Raw genomic sequence first — 16537 nt, 5'->3', positions numbered from 1 at the left:
AATTCCAAGCCTACAGGGAGTAGTTCCTCCCAATGTAATGCCCTCCTTAAATATGAAAAACGAGCTTCAGGTTAGGGGGATAGAGGGGGGCGGGAGGGAAAGTGACACAGGGAAACGGTAACACACAAAGAGGGGCCCTTGTTCCCTCTTCAGCATGTCTGCCAATCCAGCAAAGTCAGGCTGTGTGTTCACACTTGGCCATGGGTGGACCATCTTCAGACTTGCAAGATCTATTCTGGATCTTTACTAGAACTTCCAAGCTCCACCAACCAGAGCCAGGTGCAAAATAATAGCTCAGGGTGTATGGACACACAGTTATAATTAAGGAATGGGGTGCAGGTGCAAGCACATCCTCAGTCCAGGAGCTTGTTTCCAGTATCATAGAACACCAGATCCCAAGAAGAACGTAAGCTCCGAAGAAGAACATAAGCAAAGTGCTATGATATTAGACTGCTGGATAAATTGCAGTAGATCAGGAAGAGTTTGAGAACTAAATGCCTGACAATGGCAACAACAGAAGCCTTTTTCTTTCAAAGTAGGCTGTTAGAGGAGGGATAGCACCTCTGGGAGGGGACACGTCATGCTCCTTCTGGGGTATTATTCCAAATAGGGGTGTATGTGGTGTTAGAGGAGGGGCAGTCCCCCTCTGGTGGGTGACATGTCGTGCTCCTTCTGGGATAGTTTGTCCACCTTTGGTCCTCACCCTGCACTCAGCTCTCACCTGTAACTCCCAGAAGCTGTCAGCATGTGACAGCAGCAACACGCCAGGAAACAATTCTGACTGGCCAGCTTAACCAGGTGAGGGTAACTGATGGGTCTCAAACCCTTGGTGAGTTAAGGACTTCCCCTGTGTGTGAAGACAGGTTCTGGTGGACTGAGCAGCTGAGACGAATATAGGGTCCAATGGTCAAGGAAGGTGGTTTCTGTAGAGGGAAGGGAGGGACAGAAAGGGGCCCCATCTAGGGGAAGGAAAACTCAGATCCTAAACCTCTGCTGCCTTGTGTGGTATCTTCAGGAGAAGAAAAGGCTAAGTAAGGAGTAAATCCTACACAAATCTGGAGTGGAACCCATAAGGCAGTTGGGTGGTGCCTTGTACGCCTCCTTCTGGCAACTCCTGCAGCCAGGCTGGCGCCAAATGTATTCCTCTGATTTCCTTTAGACCACCTCAGTGAGGTCAAGAGGGGGGTCTCGTTGTTTGGGCAGCCCAGGACCTCCAGATACCCTGCCCAGGCTTGCGCCCTGGGGAAAATTTCTGGTTATCTGCACTAACTCAACTATTTATATTTTCCCATTTTCCCAGTTTATGACTATTGGAGTGAAATGTGCAATTAGCACTGTCCCTTGGGCCACCATTTTACACCTGATTCTGACCCTTGACTGCTACCGTTATGCTCATGTCGATGGAGCAAAGTATATCCTACAAGACTAAAGTCCACCCATGACTACATTACAGGAGTGTGACAGGCACTGACTGACTAATAACAATGACATCACTAATGTCTAGCAACACAACTTTCCTATGCCCACAGCTTTAGCATGCAGTGGTTCCTTTTGGGGGTGTGTGTGTTATAGGTTTGTTTTGTTCTTATTTCTATTGTGTATTTTGTGTTTTTATTTTGTATTTTTATGCTGTGAACCACCCTGAAATCTACGGATGAAGGGAAGTTAGTTAATTGCCTAGAAAAGCCAAGAGATAGCATGAGTACTTAAACCACAGGAAACCAGAATACCCCCTTTCTAGCCAGCTGATTAGCATAGCTGATGTTCCAGTGCTGCCAGTGGAACATTAATAAACAGATGCAGAAGCTATCCAACTAACTGAAAGGCACTTGGCTTGTTCTGAAACTAGAAAATGTTCCAACTCTATATACCTCAGCTCTTTACAGATCTCTAGCCTGACATTCAGTGATCCTTCCCTCAACTGCTATATGATTGTTTTGTTCTCAGGAGATATGATTAAGAACATATCATTCTTTGTTTCATCATTTGTCAATTTCGGCATTATATGGAGAAGAAACTAATAATCTAAAATTTGAAAAAATGAAATGCTTATGTTCAGAATTGTGTCTCACCATCTCAGTGCTTCCATTAAAGTCCGCCTACTCTTATTTTGTCAGCTTTCCTGGTTTTATCCTTTATTATAGATTCCTCCTTGAATTTGAATGGGATATTCTTTTGGTTTTGACTAGATCTGTTTGTATTAATCAGTCTCTGAACCTTTTATGTTGACCTAGTCTAAAATAGCTGACTACTACAAAGCTGTTGTTACATAGCACATGATCTGGCCCCAATAGTTGTCCAAATTGCCAGCCCAGAAAATTTTGAACATTGTTTTCTCCACAGGAAGAGATAAAAGAGTGGGCCACACACGTTTGCACTCCCTTCTCTTGCCATTCCCAGTCCTTAACATTGGGAGAAATGAATGTCTTAATTGGAAGGCCCCTGTTTTGGATGCAGGAGCTCACTGAAAACCTAGGAAATTAAAATTCTCATTCACCAGTTCAGGTAATCACTTCTCAACATGATGAGGATTGCATTGAATATTGAATATTAAAATAAAGTTACTTGCAGTGAAAAAAGTGCAATATAAAAGCACTGCACTCACAAATTCAATGTGACAATTTCAAGAACGACAACAACAGCTGCTCCTCTTGCTGTCTCCTGAAAAGCAGTGTTTCTGGGGCACTGACTTGGATCCTATGGAAGATCACCCCAGATGGCTCCCTCTCCCTGTGGCAGCCACCTGAAGGGCAAGTTAAAGGAACACAGAAGCCCAAGACTCATTTCCAATCTCCCGCTATGATGAAGGAATTTGAGCTGTCAGTCTGAGAGTCTTACGGCCACTGAGATTTTATTTGCACCCAGTCAACTTGAATTCTAGTAAAGCATGGTGGGTATGCTTACTTGAGTCAACCCTTTATCCTTTAGTGCCCAAAGACACTCCGCCCCCCAAAGGTGTGCAAGTTCAAGGTGCTTTTAAAAGCACTGAAACAGAACATATAAAAACTAGAAATCAATGCATAGTTTTCTTTATACACAAGGGCATAAAAAGCAAAGGCTGATAGATGGAAGCCATCTATCAAGTGGAAGAGGGAGGGAGACTTTTGGAGTGATTTGTTGTCCACCTTAGGGGACCCTGCAGAACCTATTAGGGGGTCGGGCAAAGAGGGCTGCAGAAAGTAGGGGAATCTCTGAAAATCATCTCCATCCCTGTTTCGCCAGTGGGTGCCTTCTGTCATGTAACACTCACCGGATTCTACCTGAAATAAGCTTGTCTTGCCATATTAAAGACAGGGTGAAACAAGTCGTCTTCTTAGCCATGCTACACGACGCCTGCAGTGATGGCATTATTGAGCTTAAACGAATTTTCTTTTTTTCTTTTTATACCTTGAAAATGCAAAAGCACTCCAACTCCTATATCAGGCTAGGTCTTCAGTGAAATAATTACTCCCAGTTTTGAAGTGGAAATCACATTCACCTTTCCTCATCCCTTTAGAAACCTCCCCAGCAAGTCTGGGAAAGTGATGCAATGGGTATGAAAGCAAAAGCCCTTCCTTCCTTCCTTCACTCCACCTATGTTAGGAGGTCCCGGAGTACACACAATTGGGGTGAAAAACCAAGGGAAGTGTCTGTCTAAATAGCAATTATAAAATGATTGCACCCTTGCCAATAAAAATAAAAATAAATCAAATGCTAGAGTTCCATGCGGGAAACTGCAATTAACAGTGGTCAAAGGGTATCAGCAAAAGTCTAAAAATAGTAGAATAGCTCTCTACTGTTTTGCATTAAGAGTCAGAAGCATGACAGAGGATGCGCCCAGTGGAAAGAATCTGGCTCTCCCAAAACATGTGCATACGGCCAGATTCAAGGTGGCCAACTTTGAGGAGCTGAAGGAGACAGAGAGAAAATTACCTCCACTGTCACGAGTTAGTCTGTTTCTGAAAACCAGTTGCTGGAAATCACAGGAGGGTAGAGCACAGTTGTACCCAGGTCCTGCTTATGGTCTTCCCATAGGGATATGGTTGGCCACTGTGAGAACAGGATGCTGGACTAGATGGGCAACTGGAACCATCCAGCTAGCCCTTCTTAAGTTCTATAACATAAGCGGACCAATTTTTTCAAAAGTCCATATATACCTTATATATTGCATACATATAGTACATGAAGTAGCGCTTTATGTAAAAGAAGACTTAAGTTATGAGGCTTTTCACCTAGTCAATCCAAGATTCAGGAGCCATTGGCTTCATTCCAACTACAAAACCTTGCTTTAGAAACTAATGGAAAAGCCAATATTGCTGCTTGGGATTATCAGCCAATAAGTAGATATCCTATATTCTTCATTATTTCCCATTTCATTCAACCATGCTGGAAATACATATCAATGACCATCAACCGGCAAAATCCAAATAAAAAAGACCTTTCTCTTTTCCTCCTATCCCTGAGACAGCATTCACAAGAGCCTCTATAAGGAACTCCTGTATTTCCAGGTGTTTGGTTTTCTAAAACCTTTCTAAAAACACATAATTATGCTTGATAACTTCTCAAGTGCCAAATTGTCCATTTTCACAATGGGGAAAACTGTACTTAACTAGCATTAGTTTCCAGCCTAAAAAGCAGGCGGTTTCAAAGGCAATCAGTAATCCCATTAGTGACTATAAGTTCCATGAAGGATTCCTACATGAGGATGGGTGAAAAAGCAGAAAAGCAGCAAAAGCCTCTCCTCTCAAAACACTTCATTATCAAGGCTGACCTTTAGGCTGGCACGACTAAACCCTTTTGAACATACTAAATTCAGCCTAAATCTTCTTCTCACTCAACCAAAAAATCTTTTAGAGCAGCTTCATTTGCATTATATTTGCATCAAAGGGTTAATCTTTGCAGAGAGGTAAAAACATGTATACTATCATATATAGTGGATGGCATTCAACTTTTTTCTCTCTGAGTAGACTCATTGAAACAAATGACCATGACTAACTTGGGTCCATGAATTCCAATAGGAATTCTATGTAAAACTTAGCTGAATATCATTGTGTGGCATGCTTTATTTTGGTTCATCAACATGCATCATGAACCGACGTACTAGACACACAGCATGTGACACGCTGGGCAGTTACCAAAGGCGAAAATTGAGTTGCACTACCAAATATACAGCAATAATTTAAGGTTTGCACTTGATGCAGAGCACCATGATGATCCCCTGCCGAAATGTGCACTTCCTCCACAGGCTTCATAACTATATCTGTTCAATCAACTCTTCACACATTCCCTTTGCACATGAGTGCATTCAGTTATTTCAGAAACAATATAATTTGCAGCACAGCTTAAGACCACACCATTGGAGTAAAGTTTGTTTAAAACCACAAGTTTGCATCGTGAACAGCTTTAAGCATATTTATAATATGTTGTTGTTGTTGTTGTTGTTGTTGTTGTTGTTGTTGTTGTTGTTGTTGTTGTTGTTGTAAAGTATGGAAAACACAATGAACCCTGTGCTCACTGCTTTTGTGTTCTATTGTGGAAGAAAGGAATGATATAAATCTAGTAACTAAACAAAAATAATGCATGTGGTATCTCTCACCCACATAATTGGCTTTTATTTGTGACCCAACAACTGTAAGGCAACAGTTGACTGTGACCTGAGAAAGGGATCAGCCAGGCTTCCAGAAGATGGCAAAAATCAGCTCTTTGTGCTTCTCTTCTACTTTGCTTCGGGTCAAGCATCCAAGCAACTGAGATGCCTGGCCTAAGCTGAATGCCCAGGTGCTCATGAAGGGAAGGCAGCTCTGCCCTTTTGCCTAGCTCCGTGGTTGTCATGGAACTCTCTGTGCTCTATGCCAGGTCCGAGGAGGAGGACCCTGTAGAGGGCGTCAGCGAGAGCTGGGTGGATTATGGGGCACCTGCCCCAAGTGATCAGAGAGAGACAGACCAAGGGGGCAAGTGGGACCAACAGAGCTGATCAGGATGGAGGTGAACCCCTAGCACCTCTTTCCCCGTTGCCTCTCTCAAGGAGGGAGGAGTAACACTGGTTGCTCTGGCGATGCAGTGGGCTGCCTGGCAGCACCTGAGCATCAGCACAATGGCATTGACAGTTGAGTGCAGGTGGGAAAGACTAACTCAGTCCTTTAGTGCCATGTACTCAGCAAGTGGGTGGGCAAGCTGCGGATGAGGGGTGTGCAACTCCCACACCTGTACTCCCTTAGGCGCAAGGCACACCTGATAGTGGGAGGGATACTTAAGGCATGAGGAGGCCAAGCACCCTTGTTGTTGTTGATACACCTTCCCTGGGTGGACATTTGGCAGAGGAATTGCGTGAGAACCAAGAGCGATGGAAGGCAGCAGGGACCTGTTGGAAGAAGGTGATGGAGCAATGCCTGGGGGAGAGGTGGAGCTGTGTTGAAGGGAAGAGCAGCAGACGTCAAGAGGACGGAAAGAGAAGGGCTACAAGCCGCCAGGTTGGGCCAGGGGCTCTTGAACTCTGGATGGTGTACTTCTATTTGAGGGACATTCTCTCTGAGCACACCCCAACCCCACAGACCATGGCACAACAGCGACAATGGCGACAAGCCAACTCCCCAAGATATGAGGTGCTCCTTGAAAGCCACATACCCAAGGACTGACTCTGAAGCAATGATATCAGATAACAAGGAGAACAATAATTCAGGGGATGAAGTATGTCAGGGAAAGACGCAAAATCAGAGCAGCCGTTGGCAAGAAAGACATGGGTGAGTGCACCCATAAGCTCATTCTGCAACTGACAAGGAACAAAAAGAAAAAAGAAAGAAAAGCAATGCTTTGATTGTCATATGCTGTTCATTGCTCACTTCAACATGATTCTGCACTTCACATATGCTGCTGCTAATTCCCACCCACCCCTTATTTTTAAATTTAAAAAGACACTATGAAGACACCAGAGCCTCTTGGGGAGGCCATTCCATAACAACATGCTCCTTCAATAACCTTATGCTCCTCCTTGTATCAGTCATGTCTTCTTCTGGGGAAGTTTGATGGCTCCTGTGGAATTCCTTGACAATAGAAGTTCAGCAAGAGCCACCCCTCCTCATTTCTAGAAGTCTTCTTAAAATTGTATTTTTCAGACAGGTGTTTTTTCAAAACAGAGCTTCTTTGCCAACCAGTTCTTACCGTGTGCTTGATGATGTTTTCATTGAAATGCGTACTACTGTTTTTGGTCTGTATAACCCCCTTGCAATATTTTATATCAAAGGACCGTTCTGAAGATTGGGGACACCCACACCCACACCGGCTGCAAACTCTGTTTCGTTTTCTTTTTGTTGACGGCATGGGTCACAAAAACTAATTAAGCAAGCAGCTAGCTCTCCTCACAGCCACAACCTTCCAAGAACGGCAACAAAGGAAATGTCTGGAAAAGGGACATGTTGCAACACGTCCCAAGTTAGCAACATGCCACTGACTCTGCTGGACTGGAAGAAACTCTTAGGGCAGATACTTGTCGCAGGCCTTAGCCACGGTGGTGGCAAAAAGCGACCTGTGACTTTTCACAGCATCCAGGCAGACAGCAATCTTCTTTCGCTTCAATCCCTCCCCCCTCTCTCCCTCTCTCCCTCCCTCCCTCTTAAGAATGGACTGTTCTCTTACTGCAGCCGTCTTCATCACTGTGGTCCCCGCAGTCATTGTCACCGTCGCACTGCCACTGAGCAGGGATGCAAGTGCATTCGCCAAAAGCACTAACAGCACAGGTGAAGTGGTTTCGTCCACAAGCGCACTCTGAGGCGCTGCTGCTGCTGCTGCATGCACCTGCAGGGAGAAAATAATTGACATGCTTTAGAGGTAAGAAAAATCAAGGGACACCTAACATCACGTTAATTCACATGAATGCAGTGCAAAATGACATTGGGAATATTCCTATGAGCCACACACACTCCCGGCATACCACTGTGTGTTAAGATTCCTGAGATGCAACTGACTGGAAGCAACGTCTGAAGAGCAATCATTCAGGGGGGAAATCTAAGGGGTGGTTCTATGGCCAAATATCTGGAGCAGCTTACAGCAATGTCCTATTTACAACACCTCCATCTCCCCATCACCATACATGCATGGATCCCATATTTGGGCAATTCCCAGAGTCCTTGGCCTAAATAATAAAAATGAGGGCCTAAATAAAGTAGGGAAGCCTGCAGGTTTTTATTGGCTTTCTAACTGTTTACTCTTATCCCTTGATAAGCTGAAGGATATTCCACAAAATATCCTTCAGGGGATAAGCTGAAGGATATTCCACAAAACCAGTGCACACATGCCATCATTTCTGCTTCATAAAAAAAGGCAGCCGCTCCTCAGCCAGCATTGTCATGTGTTAATTTCCATTTTTTCCTTCACAATCTCACAGCTGAAATGCTCACAGACTTATAGTGATATTATAATGATACTGTACCTGAAATAGGAGATATGTTCAAGGTACGTGGCCATATCAAGAATAGAAACAAGGAAGTAGCTACAAACAGACTGAGTGAAGTCAAACTCTTTGCAAGTAAGTTCTGCCTCTAAAAATAGGGCACGTGTGATAGCTCACTCATGTGTTTCAGAAACCCAGAACAGGATCCATGTCTCTGAATATGACCCTCTCAGCATCTCATGTTCCATCCCTGGTCAACTAAGGAGATTCGGAAATGAGCAGGAAGTCAGGACACCTGCCTATTAGGCAAGCAAAGCAGTGCTTAAGGGGATAAAATATATGCTTTCGTAATCTAGTCAAAATGTTTCTGGTGCTGTTTGGGCTGATGCAGACCTCAAATCCAGTAACAGCTATGGTATCTCTTCTAAGTACAAAGTATTTTTCTAGAATCTTTCATGTTGGCAGAGGGAAAAGCAATTTACCCAACGGTTGTCCAAAAATTGCATCACCTTCCCTGGAGGCAAGGAAGAAGATATTTCACCCCTTACTCCGAAGAAGGGGGTCTGCTTCCCACAACCTTTCATTAATTCTTTATTGATGCTATCAATCAGCCATCATTACAGCAAGATAATATTCCTGGCTCTTCGTTAGCATGCCATTGCTCTACATTTTTGGAGAACTGTTTCATTAGGAAGCTTAACAATTGAGGAAGACTGTACTTTCACACATAGGCTGGTTAGCAGGACAATCTTCTTTGATATGAAGGGATAGTCTTTCCATAAATGAACTTCAGAGGCAAATGGCTACTATTCCTTCGCTTGTCACTTGAAGCAGTGATTTTTATCCTCAAGTAGCAGTTTCCCACTGAAGAAAAGTACAGTTAATCCAGTCTTAATAGAGGGATTTGCTGACCCATTGTTTTAACAGAGAACTTTTCTGTCAGAAACTGGGAATGCCACACTGCACTCATATGTTCTGATGACAGAAGAAACATCACTCACTGATATAGTCCACAAAGATCTGTTAACGCAGCATAAAGAAGCAGAACTAATTTCAACCAGGGGCCCAACACCTGACCAGAATCCCACCTACAGTGGTACCTCTACTTACGAATTTAATGCGTTCCGAATGCACAATCGTAAGTCGAAAAAAAATTGTAAGTAGAATCCCATAGGAATGCATTGGGAGAAAAAATTCGTAAGTCGAAGCAACCCTATCTAAAAATTTGTAAGTAGAAAAAAATTCCATCTAAACCGCATCCAAGATGGCGGGTGGAGTTCCATTTGTAAGTAGAAACATTTGTAAGTAGAGTTATTTGTAAGTAGAGGTGCCACTACTTATAAGTATGGCTACGTAATGTGGCGTTGTAGGTCACCCATTTTACAGGTGTCAAGGTCCACTGGCTCAGTATCATGCTCCGTGGGCACCTTTCAAAGATGGCACAGTCCAAACAGTATTACAGTATCGCTATCATAAGATATTCGTTGGCTGGTTGGTTGCATTTCTATCCCACCTTTCCTCCAAGTTGCTCACGGTGGCATACATGGCTTTCTGTATTATTCACACAACAGCTCTGAGACAGGTCAGGCTGAGAGTTGATGACAGGCCCAAGTGAGCTTCATGGCTGAGTGCGGATTTAAACCCTGGTCTGCCATTCACAGGACACCCAAGGAGATGTTGAGTTTAAAGTTTATGTGTGTGTTGTGACACATAAATGTTTACTCCACCATTTCTGAAACATAAGGTAATAATGAAGATTTTAATGCTAGTTTAGCTCCCCAGTCTGGAGCTGGAAGCATTCAAACTTCCACCTCTCCTTGTACAATCAACACATTCATGCAATGCTATACGAATACATGAGGCGTAACACACTCGTGGAAATATTTTCCTGCTTGCACGAAGGACCAGCTATAGCTATTCCCTCACCTTCACTAAACCTCATGGAGACAATGATGCAGAAACTTTTGACATTCAGAACTTTCCCTTTTTATTCTTTAAAAGCTTACGGGAACATGTCGAGCAAATTCAGCAGGTCTGATTTATACAGACAAGGAAAAGAAATTCAACAAGTCTATACAGGTCAGATAAGGTTTATGGTTTGGGTAAGCATAAATGGCAGCAATCACACATACTATAAAGATTAACAGGAACCCGAGGAAAGTACTTTTCCATGATAAAGGAATGGAGCACGGAAAGCAATAAATCTCAAGTGTAGCAAAACTGAAGAGTGAGAAAAAGAGTGCTTGTAAACATTTGCCTTGAAAGCCAATGACTGGAGGTAACTTTTCCAGTACCCACTGAAAGCTGCTGCCAAGTCTAAGGAAGTCAGGGCTAGCCAATAAAAATGCAATTTATTCTAGTAAAGCAGCAGCAATGGTCTGAAAGGCATATGCAAGCACACTATCATGTAGAAGTGAAAGAATCAGCTACTCTGAAAGAATAATAACTGCCCCACCCTCACTTTAAAAAGACTTTAAGCGGCTGCACCTTCGATTAAAAAGCCAGACTGAGTTCCCATGTCTACCCTATGTTAATTAAGTGTGACAATAGGTTGAGCAGCTTCCCTTTAAATATCTCGTAAGTCACCACATCTTTAGAAATGAAAATGCTGCAATATCTCTAAGGGCTCAGAGCATATTGGGGAAAGCTTTGCAGGATGATAATTTAGATAATGGTCCACTATTCAGAAAAATAATTATAATTGGCTCGGATATGAACACAAAAGTAAAAAGCTGGCTGAAGAACCATAAACAAAGGGTAATGAGAAACGGCAACATACCAAGCTGCAGGAGGGATGGAGCTCTTAGAAACTACAGGGATCGCTGTTAGATCTATTGTTTTAAAACACCTTCATTAGTGACTTGGAAAAGGGGGACTTATCCACAGAGGTGCTTTCAGAAAACACCAAAGCAGGAAAAGCAGCAAATGCCCATGAGAGCGCAAAACAAAAACATCAGATAAGAGGCAGAAAATTCAGTGTCATATAATTCACATCCAGTAGGAAGCAATAAATATCTGAAGAGAGAAAAACTGAAATACTAATGCTACTATAGCAAGTTTGCTGATATGCCGGTAAATCATTGTTACAAGTAAAGATTTTAAAATATACGAATCCTGCAATCTTAGAGAGGTTGTTTTGGCCAGATCCTAACCTGCTTACTAAGTAAGTCACCATGAGTTCAATGGAACTGACTCCCACATAAATGTGCCTAGGAGTGCATCATCATTTGACATTAATTCCAATGTAATGTCAGCAAGCAAAGTTAAATTCAAGCCATATTTATTTTATTTTATTTTATTTTATTTTATTTTATTTAAGGCTACATAACAAGTAAATCTGGGGGCGGGGAGGCTACATATATAGGAAATCTGATATATTAAACAATATTTAACTAATAGATAGGCATTTACTCCAGAATATGCTGCTGACACCTGGAACTGACAGGGCCAGCAATGGAAATTCCAGTCATCTCATCTCATCCTTCTCATCTCATCCTGCTGTGATCTCATCTCATCCTGCTGTGATCTCCTCTGCCTTCCACAAATCTTAGGGTGCTGTCACTTCCTCCTCTCCAACACCCATCCAAGAATTACCTCTTTCTTTCTATATTTGCTTCTAAAACCCTAATTCATGTTCCAGTCACATCTTACGTAGACTACTGCAACCTCCCTCCTTACCAGCCTTTGCTCTCATCATCTCTGCACTTTTCAGGCAAATCAGAATGCTGCTTAGGCTAAAATATTGCCCATTGCTGCAATCCAAACTTTGTCTTTCAGCTTCTGCACTTTCTACCTGACATTTCCTGCATCAACTTTTGTTTGCATTGCTACTGGCATAAAATGTTTAATACCTCTTAATCTAATAAGCACGACATCAGGCATTATTGACCGATAATGCACTTACTAATACTGTACCATTCATTCAGAGTTTAATTTAGAATCTGTAGTACAATTGGCATTTTATGATAATAATAATAATAATAATAATAATAATAATAATAATAATAATAATAATAAAATAATAATAATTTATTATTTATACTCTGGGCGGCTTACAACAGAATATTAAAATAAGTTGTTTTTCTCTTTGACATCTGGTGGGAGGGCGTTCCACAGGGCGGGTGCCACTACCGAGAAGGCCCTCTGCCTGGTTCCCTGTAACTTGGCTTCTCGCAACGAGGGAACCGCCAGAAAGCCCTCACACTGGACCTCAGTGTCCGGGCAGAATGATGGGGGTGGAGACGCTCCTTCAGGTATACTGGACCGAGGCCGTTTAGGGCTTTAAAGGTCAGCACCAACAGTTTGAATTTGAATGCATTGGATGTGCATGGATTTGAAAGGAAAGTTTAAAAACATGGTTAATATACAATTCTTCTCTGTATCTCATGCCTGGAGAGAAACTTAGAAAGATGCACATCAAATAGCAAAAGCTCCTCCCCTAAATGTATATTATTACATGTCAAGGCTTTCTAATACACAGGTTATGCATAAATCTGGATTTTCAAGATATGGCGGTAACTACAGCATGGCTCTTAAAAGTCAACCCAACTTGCTGGGAGAGAGAAATTTTCTCCCATTCTGGCAGCCACCATTTTCAGGCAAATTTATGCAAATTATCTACAGCCATTAAGCTTCCAGTGCATTGCAAATTGCTGCTCAGTCTCTTCATTTTCTCAGTTCTTACATTTTGATGGTGCTTGATCTCTCTCTGTTCCCTGCTGTGATATTTTGGTACTGACTTCCAAAGGCACTGGCTACAGTCCAACCTCTTAAGACAGATCTCATCACTACATATCTGTCCTAACTCACAGAGGTCAGATTCTTCTGCTTAATTTGTTGTAGATAGGATACAGAACTCCAGGCGGTGAGGACACTGAACTTCCTGTTTGCCAAATGAATTTCCTACCATTAGACATGTTTTAAATATTCATGTCAAATGCTATCACATTGCAAACTATCCAATAACTAACTCTTCAAGGAGAATAAAACCGAAAAAACACACTTAATCTTTAGGTGGTATTTCATATTCAAATTGCAAACACTAGTCAGGAATGATTTTCTAACACCCACCCCTCTCAGTAATGTGTTAACTCCATGCATCTAAGGTTCAGAACCAACATAATCACCAATATGTTATATGGCTTTGACATCAGGATGTTATCAGGTAAAGGTAAAGGGTAAAGGGACCCCTGACCATTAGGTCCAGTCATAGACGACTCTGGGGTTGCGGCATTCATCTCGCTTTATTGGCCAAGGGAGCCAGCGTACAGCTTCCAAGTCATGTGGCCAGCATGACAAAGCCGCTTCTGGTGAACCAGAGCAGCGCACAGAAATGCCATTTACCTTCCCGTCGGAGCGGTACCTATTTATCTACTTGCACTTTGACGTGCTTTCGAACTGCTAGGTTGGCAGGAGCAGGGACCGAACAATGGGAACTCACACCGTCGTGGGGATTTGAACCGCCAACCTTCTGATCAGCAAGCCCTAAGGTCTGTGGTTTAACCCACAGCGCCACCCGTGTCCCTTATATATCAGGTATATCACATAAAGAACTTCCAGTCAAACTGGAAACCACTAATAAATTTTCTTCGGCATATTTTAGTCAAGTTGAGCTGTCTTACTCCACCACTGTGTCAGCTGCAAAATGTGACAGAATAAGGGGAACATAATCAGCAAACACTGCATATCATCTATCATATCATGTAAATTATATGAAAATTATATGAAAGGTGCACAGAAACAGAATTATAGAGTTGAATGGAACCACAAGGGTCATCTAGTCCAACCCACTGTAATGCTGGAAACATGAGGCTCGACTCCACAACCCTGAGGTCACGATAATCATGCTCTATTGTCTGAGCTATCCCAGGCCATGCAAGCTAAAAGGCAGAATGTACTTCTGGCTATTATGTCATGATATGTATTAAAACCTTCAGAGCCAAACAAATCTCTTTGATGTTGAATGCTTCAACAAATTTGCACACCTTCTATAAGAAAATAAATTTTTCTGTCCACACATCTAGGAAGCCATTTCCCTTATTCTTTTCCACCTGTTTAGGAGTAGAAAAGAAATTTTCTTTTGCTGAGGAACATTAATCATAATTTTTTTCCATAATACAAATGTTGTTTGAATTACCATTCCCATTACAATCATTAATAAAGCATTATCACCATTATGAAGGGGAATACATAATTCTCCAGCCTATTAATCTTGTTTCAAGAGAACAGGATCACAACAGCCTGACCTGAAGAGGCCTAGCAAGGTTGCCATACCAGGCACACTTGGCTGGGAGTAAGCCACACGGAACATGACAGGACTCCCAAACAAATCTGCCTGGGATTGTGCTGTGATACCCCATTCCCTAACACTAAATTGCATCTCACTCTAGACCAGGGGTAGGCAACCTAAGTCCCATGGGCCACAAGCGGCCCATGGCAGTCGTTTAACTGCCCCTGAACAGAGCCGCCTGCTCGGCGAGCCCCCGCCCACTGAGCTAAACCGGCGCGGAGCGGGAACTTCCAACCGCAGTGCCGGAAATCGCGTCTGCGCATGCTCAGACGCTGGAAATCGCACCTGTGCAGATGCAGATGCTGGGAATCATATCTGTGCAGACGCAGACGTCAGTAATTGCCGCCGCGCAAGCTCACACAAGCACATGATCCAGCCCATGGAGGGCTCTCTGTTGGAGTGAACCGGCCCAGGTGAGGTAAACCTTGCCGACCCCTGCTCTAGACCCTTCCAACACCCGGAGCCAAACTGAAGGATACAATGCATGAACAACACCAGCAGCAAAGCTGATGTGGGATCTTTTCAGATTCAGAGTCTGTAGTGTAAAGACTGGAATAAAATGATGCTACTGGCAAATTTAAAAGGGGGCAACATAATAATCTCAGTAAAATTCCAGCCATAAAGACAGATCTAAAAATTTGCATTAGAATCCAGGGCAAATAAAAACCACTGAAAAGACATCAGAGTTGGTGCCCAGCAAACCTCCCTAAGGAAAGTATTCCACAACCAGGGGGCAACAACAGAGAAGGCCGTTTCCTTGGCCACTCCCACCTTACTTCAAAAGTCAGGGGACTTGGAAGAATGGCCTCGGAAGGTGGTTTCACACGCTAGCAAGGTTATGCTTAAAATTCTACAAGGCAGGCTTAGGCAGTACGTGGACCGAGAACTCCCAGAAGTGCAAGCTGGATTTCGAAGGGGCAGAGGAACCAGAGACCAAATAGCAAACATGCGCTGGATTATGGAGAAAACTAGAGAGTTCCAGAAAAACGTCTACTTCTGCTTCATTGACTATGCAAAAGCCTTTGACTGTGTCGACCACAGCAAACTATGGCAAGTTCTTAAAGAAATGGGAGTGCCTGATCACCTCATCTGTCTCCTGAGAAATCTCTATGTGGGACAAGAAGCTACAGTTAGAACTGGATATGGAACAACTGATTGGTTCAAAATTGGGAAAGGAGTACGACAAGGTTGTATATTGTCTCCCTGCTTATTTAACTTATATGCAGAATTCATCATGCGAAAGGCTGGACTAGATGAATCCCAAGCCGGAATTAAGATTGCCGGAAGAAATATCAACAACCTCAGATATGCAGATGACACAACCTTGATGGCAGAAAGCGAGGAGGAATTAAAGAACCTTTTAATGAGGGTGAAAGAGGAGAGCGCAAAATATGGTCTGAAGCTCAACATCAAAAAAACCAAGATCATGGCCACTGGTCCCATCACCTCCTGGCAAATAGAAGGGGAAGAAATGGAGGCAGTGAGAGATTTTACTTTCTTGGGCTCCTTGATCACTGCAGATGGTGACAGCAGTCACGAAATTAAAAGACGCCTGCTTCTTGGGAGAAAAGCAATGACAAACCTAGACAGCATCTTAAAAAGCAGAGACATCACCTTGCCAACAAAGGTCCGTATAGTTAAAGCTATGGTTTTCCCAGTAGTGATGTATGGAAGTGAGAGCTGGACCATAAAGAAGGCTGATCGCCGAAGAATTGATGCCTTTGAATTATGGTGCTGGAGGAGACTCTTGAGAGTCCCATGGACTGCAAGAAGATCAAACCTATCCATTCTGAAGGAAATCAGCCCTGAGTGCTCCCTGGAAGGACAGATTGTGAAGCTGAGGCTCCAATACTTTGGCCACCTCATGAGAAGAGAAGACTCCC

The 16537-nt window shown here is 43.0% G+C and overlaps 1 protein-coding gene across 3 annotated transcripts in view; it reads right to left on the bottom strand.

Moving 5' to 3' along the window:
* Nucleotides 1-16537, bottom strand: part of LRP4 (LDL receptor related protein 4) — a 101847-nt gene that overhangs the window by 44908 nt on the left and 40402 nt on the right. For all 3 annotated transcript variants that reach the window (XM_035115069.2, XM_035115078.2, XM_035115085.2), the window contains exon 2: nucleotides 7612-7770. In XM_035115069.2, coding sequence (XP_034970960.2) covers nucleotides 7612-7770 — 159 coding nt within the window. The remainder of the gene's footprint in view (nucleotides 1-7611; nucleotides 7771-16537) is intronic.

This window comes from Zootoca vivipara, chromosome 1, assembly GCF_963506605.1.
Source record: "Zootoca vivipara chromosome 1, rZooViv1.1, whole genome shotgun sequence".
Taxonomy (NCBI): Eukaryota; Metazoa; Chordata; class Lepidosauria; order Squamata; family Lacertidae; genus Zootoca; species Zootoca vivipara.
This window is presented reverse-complemented; position numbering and strand designations above follow the sequence as displayed.